This window comes from Mustelus asterias, unplaced genomic scaffold, assembly GCF_964213995.1.
Source record: "Mustelus asterias unplaced genomic scaffold, sMusAst1.hap1.1 HAP1_SCAFFOLD_2786, whole genome shotgun sequence".
NCBI lineage: Eukaryota > Metazoa > Chordata > Chondrichthyes > Carcharhiniformes > Triakidae > Mustelus > Mustelus asterias.
The window spans coordinates 27,802-37,500 of NW_027592731.1; the positions used below are offsets into that span (position 1 = coordinate 27,802).

General features: G+C 57.5%; 1 protein-coding gene across 1 annotated transcript in view; it reads right to left on the bottom strand.

Annotated features, from left to right (window-relative positions):
• Positions 1-5,920: 5,920 nt before the first annotated feature.
• The window catches only part of LOC144490020 (uncharacterized), a gene marked incomplete at its 5' end in the record, with an annotated part of 5,273 nt that continues 1,494 nt past the window's right edge, over positions 5,921-9,699 (bottom strand). The window contains 3 exons of the mRNA XM_078207847.1: positions 5,921-6,290; positions 6,338-6,973; positions 7,849-8,008. Of these exons, the coding sequence (XP_078063973.1) occupies positions 6,536-6,973; positions 7,849-8,008 (598 nt within the window). The remainder of the gene's footprint in view (positions 6,291-6,337; positions 6,974-7,848; positions 8,009-9,699) is intronic.

The following is a 9,699-nucleotide window of genomic DNA, read 5'->3' on the forward strand; positions in this document are numbered from 1 at the left end:
GAGGTTACAGAGGGAAGGAAAGGTGTCGGGGCTGTAGGAGGTTACAGAGATAGGGAGGAATGTAGGGGCTGGAGGAGGTAACAGAGATAGGGAGGGGTTTAGGGGCTGGAGGAGGTTACAGAGATAGGGAGGGGTTTAGGCTCTGGAGGAGGTTACAGAGATAGGGAGGGGTGTAGGGGCTGGAGGAGGTTACAGAGATAGGGAGGGGGTGCAGCAGTGGAGGGGTTTACAGAGATAGGGAGAGGGTGGAGAGGGTTGGAGAAGGTTACAGAGATAGGGAGGGAGTGTAGGGGCTCGAGGAGGTTACAGAAATAGGGAGGGGTTTAGGGGCTGGAGGAGGTTACAGAGATAGGGAGGGGTTTAGGCTCTGGAGGAGGTTACAGAGATAGGGAGGGGGTGCAGCAGTGGAGGGGTTTACAGAGATAGGGAGAGGGTGGAGAGGGTTGGAGAAGGTTACAGAGATAGGGAGGGGGTGTAGGGGCTGGAGGGGGTTACAGAGATAGGGAGGGCTGTAGGGGCTGGAGGGGGTTACAGAGATAGGGAGGGGTGTAGGGGCTGGAGGGGGTTACAGAGATAGGGAGGGGTGTAGGGGCTGGAGGGGGTTACAGAGATAGGGAGGGGTGTAGGGGCTGGTGATAGTTACAGAGATAGGGAGGGGTGTAGGGGCTGGAGGAGATTACAGAGATAGGGAGGGGTGTAGGGGCTGGAGTAGGTTACAGAGATAGGGAGGGGTGTAGGGGCTGGAGGAGGTTACAGAGCTAGGGAAGGGTGTAGGGGCTGGTGATAGTTACAAAGATAGGGAGGGGTGTAGGGGCTGGAGGAGGTTACAGAGATTGGGAGGGGTGTAGGGGCTGGAGGAGGTTACAGAGGTAGGGAGGAGTGTGGGGGCTGGAGGAGGTTACAGAGATGGGGAGGGGTGTAGGGGCTGGAGGAGGTTACAGAGTTAGGGAGGGGTGTAGGGGCTGGAGGAGGTTACAGAGATAGGGAGGGGTGTAGCGGGTTGGAGGAGGATACAGAGGTAGGGAGGTGTATAGGGGCTGGAGGAGGTTACAGAGATAGGGAGGGGGTGTAGGGGCTGGAGGGGGTTACAGAGATAGGGAGGGGTGTAGGGGCTGGAGGGGGTTACAGAGATAGGGAGGGGTGTAGGGACTGGAGGAGGTTACAGATATAGGGAGGGGTGTAGGGACTGGAGGAGGTTACAGATATAGGGAGGGGTGTAGGGGCTGGAGGAGGTTACAGAGGTAGGGAGGAGTGTCGGGGCTGGAGGAGGTTACAGAAATGGGGAGGGGTGTAGGGGGGCTGGAGGAGGTTTCAGAGATAGGGAGGGGTGTTGGGGCTGGAGGGGGTTACAGGGATAGGGAGGGGTGGAGCGGGTTACAGAGATAGGGAGGGGTGTAGGGGTTGTAGGGTGTGACAGAGTTGGGGAGGTTGTGTAGGGGGTTACAGGGATAGGGAGGGGTGTAGGGGGTTACAGGGATAGGGAGGGGTGTAGGGGGTTACAGGGATAGGGAGGGGTGTAGGGTGTGATAGAGTTGGGGAGGTTGTGTAGGGGGTTACAGGGGTAGGGAGGGGTGTAGGGGGTTACAGGGGTAGGGAGGGGTGTAGGGGGTTACAGGGATAGGGAGGGGTGTAGGGGGTTACAGGGATAGGGAGGGGTGTAGGGGGTTACAGGGATAGGGAGGGGTGTAGGGGGTTACAGGGATAGGGAGGGGTGTAGGGGGTTACAGGGATAGGGAGGGGTGTAGGGGGTTACAGGGGTAGGGAGGGGTGTAGGGGGTTACAGGGGTAGGGAGGGGTGTAGGGGGTTACAGGGGTAGGGAGGGGTGTAGGGGGTTACAGGGATAGGGAGGGGTGTAGGGGGTTACAGGGATAGGGAGGGGTGTAGGGGGTTACAGGGATAGGGAGGGGTGTAGGGGGTTACAGGGATAGGGAGGGGTGTAGGGGGTTACAGGGATAGGGAGGGGTGTAGGGGGTTACAGGGATATGGAGGGGGTGTCGGGGGTATCGGGTGTGATAGAGTTGGGGAGGTTGTGTGGGGGGTGACAGGGGTAGGGAGGGGTGTCGGGGGTATCGGGTGTGATAGAGTTGGGGAGGTTGTGTGGGGGGTTACAGGGATATGGAGGGGGTGTCGGGGGTATCGGGTGTGATAGAGTTGGGGAGGTTGTGTAGGGGGTTACAGGGGTGGGGAGGTTGTGTAGGGGGTTACAGGGGTGGGGAGGTTGTGTGGGGGGTTACAGGGGTAGGGAGGGGTGTCGGGGGTTACAGGGATAGGGAGGGGTGTCGGGGGTATCGGGTGTGATAGAGTTGGGGAGGTTGTGTGGGGGGTTACAGGGGTAGGGAGGGGTGTAGGGGGTTACAGGGATAGGGAGGGGTGTAGGGGGTTACAGGGATAGGGAGGGGTGTCGGGGGTTACAGGGATAGGGAGGGGTGTCGGGGGTATCGGGTGTGACAGAGTTGGGGAGGTTGTGTAGGGGGTTACAGGGGTGGGGAGGTTGTGTAGGGGGTTACAGGGGTGGGGAGGTTGTGTAGGGGGTTACAGGGGTGGGGAGGTTGTGTGGGGGGTTACAGGGGTAGGGAGGGGTGTCGGGGGTTACAGGGATAGGGAGGGGTGTCGGGGGTATCGGGTGTGATAGAGTTGGGGAGGTTGTGTAGGGGGTTACAGGGATAGGGAGGGGTGTCGGGGGTATCGGGTGTGATAGAGTTGGGGAGGTTGTGTGGGGGGTTACAGGGGTAGGGAGGGGTGTAGGGGGTTACAGGGATAGGGAGGGGTGTCGGGGGTTACAGGGATAGGGAGGGGTGTCGGAGGTATCGGGTGTGACAGAGTTGGGGAGGTTGAGTCGGGGGTTACAGGGGTAGGGAGGGGGTGTCGGGGGTATCGGGTGTGACAGAGTTGGGGAGGTTGTGTGGGGGGTTACAGGGATACGGAGGGGTGTAGGGGGTTACAGGGATAGGGAGGGGTGTCGGGGGTTACAGGGGTAGGGAGGGGTGTAGGGGGTTACAGGGATAGGGAGGGGTGTCGGGGGTATCGGGTGTGACAGAGTTGGGGAGGTTGTGTGGGGGGTGACAGGGGTAGGGAGGGGTGTGGGGGGTGACAGGGGTAGGGAGGGGTGTCGGGGGTATCGGGTGTGACAGAGTTGGGGAGGTTGTGTGGGGGGTGACAGGGGTAGGGAGGGGTGTCGGGGGTATCGGGTGTGACAGAGTTGGGGAGGTTGTGTGGGGGGTGACAGGGGTAGGGAGGGGTGTCGGGGGTATCGGGTGTGACAGAGTTGGGGAGGTTGTGTAGGGGGTTACAGGGGTAGGGAGGGGTGTTGGGGGTATCGGGTGTGATAGAGTTGGGGAGGTTGTGTGGGGGGTTACAGGGATAGGGAGGGGTGTAGGGGGTTACAGGGATAGGGAGGGGTGTCGGGGGTTACAGGGATAGGGAGGGGTGTTGGGGGTATCGGGTGTGATAGAGTTGGGGAGGTTGTGTAGGGGGTTACAGGGGTAGGGAGGGGTGTCGGGGGTATCGGGTGTGATAGAGTTGGGGAGGTTGTGTGGGGGGTTACAGGGATAGGGAGGGGTGTCGGGGGTTACAGGGGTAGGGAGGGGTGTAGGGGGTTACAGGGGTAGGGAGGGGTGTAGGGGGTTACAGGGGTAGGGAGGGGTGTAGGGGGTTACAGGGGTAGGGAGGGGTGTAGGGGGTTACAGGGATAGGGAGGGGTGTGGGGGGTTACAGGGATAGGGAGGGGTGTCGGGGGTTACAGGGATAGGGAGGGGTGTTGGGGGTATCGGGTGTGACAGAGTTGGGGAGGTTGAGTGGGGGGTTACAGGGATAGGGAGGGGTGTCGGGGGTTACAGGGATAGGGAGGGGTGTCGGGGGTATCGGGTGTGACAGAGTTGGGGAGGTTGAGTGGGGGGTTACAGGGATAGGGAGGGGTGTAGGGGGTTACAGGGATAGGGAGGGGTGTCGGGGGTTACAGGGATAGGGAGGGGTGTCGGGGGTATCGGGTGTGACAGAGTTGGGGAGGTTGTGTGGGGGGTTACAGGGGTAGGGAGGGGTGTAGGGGGTTACAGGGATAGGGAGGGGTGTGGGGGGTTACAGGGATAGGGAGGGGTGTCGGGGGTTACAGGGATAGGGAGGGGTGTTGGGGGTATCGGGTGTGACAGAGTTGGGGAGGTTGAGTAGGGGGTTACAGGGATAGGGAGGGGTGTCGGGGGTATCGGGTGTGACAGAGTTGGGGAGGTTGAGTGGGGGGTTACAGGGATAGGGAGGGGTGTAGGGGGTTACAGGGATAGGGAGGGGTGTAGGGGGTTACAGGGATAGGGAGGGGTGTCGGGGGTTACAGGGATAGGGAGGGGTGTCGGGGGTATCGGGTGTGACAGAGTTGGGGAGGTTGTGTGGGGGGTTACAGGGGTAGGGAGGGGTGTAGGGGGTTACAGGGATAGGGAGGGGTGTCGGGGGTATCGGGTGTGACAGAGTTGGGGAGGTTGTGTGGGGGGTTACAGGGGTAGGGAGGGGTGTAGGGGGTTACAGGGATAGGGAGGGGTGTCGGGGGTATCGGGTGTGACAGAGTTGGGGAGGTTGTGTGGGGGGTTACAGGGGTAGGGACGGTGATTAAGATGTAGACACACCTCCCTGCAGCAAACTCCCTTTTCTACACTGTGGCCGTGCGTGACGTGACCCCGTTACTCTGTCCCAACACTGCGGTGGGGGGTTATTTGCCCCAGATTGCCGCTCGTAGGTCGTGACGTCTCTGACCAACCAACACTGCGGGAAGTGGCTTCCCACAATCGCTTCATTGCTGTCTCTCTCTCTGTCTCTGTCTCTCTCTGTCTCTCTCTGTCTCTGTCTCTGTCTCTGTCTCTCTCTCTGTCTGTCTCTGTCTCTCGCTCTCTCTCTCTGTCTCTCTGTCTGTCTCTGTCTCTCTGTCTCTCTCTGTCTCTTTCTGTCTTTCTCTCTCTGTCTCTGTCTCTCTCTCTCTGTCTCTCTGTCTCTCTCTGTCTCTCTCTCCATCTCTGTCTCTCTCTGTCTCTCTCTGTCTCTGTCTCTCTCTCTGTCTGTCTCTGTCTCTCGCTCTCTCTCTCTGTCTCTCTGTCTGTCTCTGTCTCTCTGTCTCTCTGTCTCTCTGTGTCTCTTTCTGTCTTTCTCTCTCTGTCTCTGTCTCTCTCTCTGTCTCTCTGTCTCTCTCTGTCTCTCTGTGTCTCTTTCTCTTTGTCTCTCTCTGTCTCTCTCTGTCTCTCTCTGTCTCTCTGTTGCTCTCTCTCTCTCTGTTGCTCTCTCTCTCTCTGTTGCTCTCTCTCTCTCTGTTGCTCTCTCTGTCTTTGCCTCTCTCTCTGTCTCTCTCTCTCTGTCTCTCTCTCTCTGTCTCTCTCTCTCTGTAGCTCTCTCTCTGTCTCTCTCTCTCTGTCTCTCTCTCTCTGTCTCTCTCTCTCTGTCTCTCTCTCTTTGCCTCTCTCTCTTTGCCTCTCTCTCCGTCTCTCTCTGTCTCTCTCCCTCTGTCTCTCTGTTGCTCTCTCTCTCTCTGTGTGTCTCTCTGTTGCTCTCTCTCTCTGTCTCTCTCTCTCTGTGTCTGTCTCTCTCTGTCTCTCTCTCTGTCTCTCTCTCTTTGCCTCTCTCTCCGTCTCTCTCCCTGTCTCTCTCTCTCTGTTTCCGTCTCTCTCTCTCCCTCTGTTGCTCTCTCTCTCTCTCTGTCTCTCTCTCTCTGGAGCTCTCTCTCACTGTGGTCCAAAGATGTGTAGGTTCGGAGGATTGGCTGTGGTGAATACACGGGGTTACAGGGATGGCCCTGGGTAAGATGTTCTGTCGGAGAGTTGGTCCAGGCTTGATGGGCTGAACGGCCTCATTGTTCAATGTCGGGATTCTCTGATTGATGGAATTTGATGTGATGTGTTGGTTCGTGTCGACAGAGTGGACACATGGTCAGAATAATTAACAAGAATGATTTATTAATTTGATGAGCTGCTGAGTTATTACAGAGAGGCTGAATCAGTAACTGGGCAAAACATTGTCCATTTCCAAACCCTTTGGATTCCGTTCCCATCATCCAGATTCTGCCGGCTTCCAATGAAGAAAGTAAATCCAGAACAGGAATCCTCATCCCAGATAGACACAGCATTCACGAAACCCGGCAGGGGGAGGGGTAACACAATCTCCCGGAAGCCCAGAGATTCCCACCCAGAATCCCAGAGATTCCTACCAGATCCCACCTGGAATCCCAGAGATTCCCACCAGATCCCACCTAGAATCCCGGAGATTGCCACCAGATCCCACCTGGAACTCCAGAGATTCCCACCAGATCCCACCCAGAATCCTGGAGGATCCCACCCAGATTCCCAGAGATTTCCACCCAATTCTCACCTGGAAATTCCCACCCAGAATTCCAGAGATCACCACCCACATCCCGCACAGAATTCCAGAGATTACCACCAAGATCCCACCTGGAGTTGCACGCCTAAATCCCACCCGCACTCCCAGAGATTCCCAACTGGAATCGTGGAGATTACCACCCAGATTACACCACCACCCGGATTCCCGGAGAGAGTTTTCCAGAAGTTTCTATTGGAAGTAGAGGAGGAGGGTGAGGATGAGGCAGGAGGAGAATTCCCAGGGATATCCGGGATTGCTGTGGCCCCGGGCTCCGGAACTGGGAGACGTGATGGTGCTCTGGTTGGTGGGAGATGGCTGGGGGGTGGTGGGCAGTTCCACCCTCACCACACACTTCCCGACATTCCCGACACCGTCCACGGCAACCAGCTCCACCTCCGGGAAGCAGCAGGATGCGTTGTAAATGGCAGTGGTCTGGTTGATAGGCAGGACGCCGGTCTCCAAGGTGCCGTTGCCGAGGCGACTGTAGATGGTGACGATCCCCGTTCCCGTGTCGCTGAGCTGCGCCCACAAGCTCCACGTCTCCAGGCTGCAGTTGGCATCGGGCACGGGTGGGCAGGGATAATCCAGCTGGACAATGGTGCAGTTCGGAGAGTTCCGATCCTCAACCTGTGGGTAACACGGCAGCATGAGGCAGACTGACCCTCTGACAGTGCAGCACTCCCTCAGCACTGACCCTCTGACAGTGCGGCACTCCCTCAGTACTGACCCTCTGACAGTGCGGCACTCCCTCAGTACTGACCCTCTGACAGTGCGGCACTCACTCAGCACTGACCCTCTGACAGTGCGGCACTCCCTCAGTACTGGCCCTCTTACAGTGCGGCACCCCCTCAGCACTGACCCTCTGACAGTGCGGCACTCCCTCAGCACTGACCCTCTGACAGTGCGGCACTCCCTCAGTACTGACCCTCTGACAGTGCGGCACTCCCTCAGCACTGACCCTCTGACAGTGCGGCACTCCCTCAGCACTGACCCTCTGACAGTGCAGCACTCCCTCAGCACTGACCCTCTGACAGTGCGGCACTCCCTCAGCACTGACCCTCTGACAGTGCGGCACTCCCTCAGCACTGACCCTCTGACAGTGCAGCACTCCCTCAGCACTGACCCTCTGACAGTGCGGCACTCCCTCAGCACTGACCCTCTGACAGTGCGGCACTCCCTCAGCACTGACCCTCTGACAGTGCGGCACTCCCTCAGCACTGACCCTCTGACAGTGCGGCACTCCCTCAGAACTGACCCTCTGACAGTGCGGCACTCCCTCAGCACTGACCCTCTGACAGTGCGGCACTCCCTCAGTACTGACCCTCTGACAGTGCGGCACTCCCTCAGCACTGACCCTCTGACAGTGCGACACTCCCTCAGCACTGACCCTCTGACAGTGCGGCACTCCCTCAGCACTGACCCTCTGACAGTGCGGCACCCCCTCAGTGCTGACACTTTGTTTATTCCCGTGCCCTGTACAGAGGGTGCTGACTGATGCGTACCAGGTTTCTGACAGTGAGATGTATCAGCTGGTAGTTGAAGTCTCCGGTTGTGGTGGATCTGGCCTCGATGGTCACAGTAATCACCGTCCCCGGCGCCGTCCCGTTCGGGACAAAGAAAAAGGCCAAAGCTTCAACACTCCTGTTCGCTGAGATGTTCACCCTGACACAGAGAGAGAGACACAGTTACACTGAATCGTCACAGACAGAAACAGCGCATTCAGCCCTTCTCCCACTCCCTCACCTTTCTCTGCGTCATCACTCTGTATCTAACCCCGTGCTGTACCTGTCCTGGGAGTGATTGATGGGGACAGTGTAGAGGGAGCTTTACTCTGTATCTAACCCCGTGCTGTACCTGTCCTGGGAGTGATTGATGGGGACAGTGTAGAGGGAGCTTTACTCTGTATCTAACCCTGTGCTGTATCTGTCCTGGGAGTGTTTGATGGGGTCAGTGTAGAGGGAGCTTTACTCTGTATCTAACCCCGTGCTGTACCTGTCCTGGGAGTGATTGATGGGGACAGTGTAGAGGGAGCTTTACTCTGTATCTAACCCTGTGCTGTACCTGTCCTGGGAGTGATTGATGGGGACAGTGTAGAGGGAGCTTTACTCTGTATCTAACCCCGTGCTGTACCTGCCCTGGGAGTGTTTGATGGGGGACAGTGTAGAGGGAGCTTTACTCTGTATCTAACCCCGTGCTGTACCTGCCCTGGGAGTGTTTGATGGGGGACAGTGTAGAGGGAGCTTTACTCTGTATCTAACCCCGTGCTGTACCTGTCCTGGGAGTGTTTGATGGGGGACAGTATAGAGGGAGCTTTACTCTGTATCTAACCCCGTGCTGTACCTGCCCTGGGAGTGTTTGATGGGGGACAGTATAGAGGGAGCTTTACTCTGTATCTAACCCCGTGCTGTACCTGTCCTGGGAGTGTTTGATGGGGGACAGTGTAGAGGGAGCTTTACTCTGTATCTAACCCCGTGCTGTACCTGCCCTGGGAGTGTTTGATGGGGGACAGTGCAGAGGGAGCTTTACTATGTATCTAACCCTGTGCTGTACCTGTCCTGGGAGTGTTTGATGGGGGCAGTGTAGAGGGAGCTTTACTCTGTATCTAACCCCGTGCTGTACCTGTCCTGGGAGTGTTTGATGGGGGACAGTGTAGACGGAGCTTTACTCTGTATCTAACCCCGTGCTGTACCTGTCCTGGGAGGGATTGATGGGGACAGTGTAGAGGGAGCTTTACTCTCTATCTAACCCCGCGCTGTACCTGTCCTGGGAGTGTTTGATGGGGACAGTGTAGAGGGAGCTTTACTCTGTATCTAACCCCGTGCTGTACCTGTCCTGGGAGTGTTTGATGGGGACAGTGTAGAGGGGGCTTTACTCTGTATCTAACCCCGTGCTGTCCCTGTCCTGGGAGTGTTTGATGGGGGACAGTGTAGAGGGAGCTTTACTCTGTATCTAACCCCGTGCTGTATCTGTCCTGGGAGTGTTTGATGGGGACAGTGTAGAGGGAGCTTTACTCTGTATCTAACCCCGTGCTGTACCTGTCCTGGGAGTGTTTGATGGGGACAGTGTAGAGGGGGCTTTACTCTGTATCTAACCCCGTGCTGTCCCTGTCCTGGGAGTGTTTGATGGGGGACAGTGTAGAGGGAGCTTTACTCTGTATCTAACCCCGTGCTGTACCTGTCCTGGGAGTGTTTGATGGGGGACAGTGTAGAGGGAGCTTTACTCTGTATCTAACCCCGTGCTGTACCTGTCCTGGGAGTGTTTGATGGGGACAGTGTAGAGGGAGCTTTACTCTGTATCTAACCCCGTGCTGTACCTGACCTGGGAGTGTTTGATGGGGACTGTGTAGAGGGAGC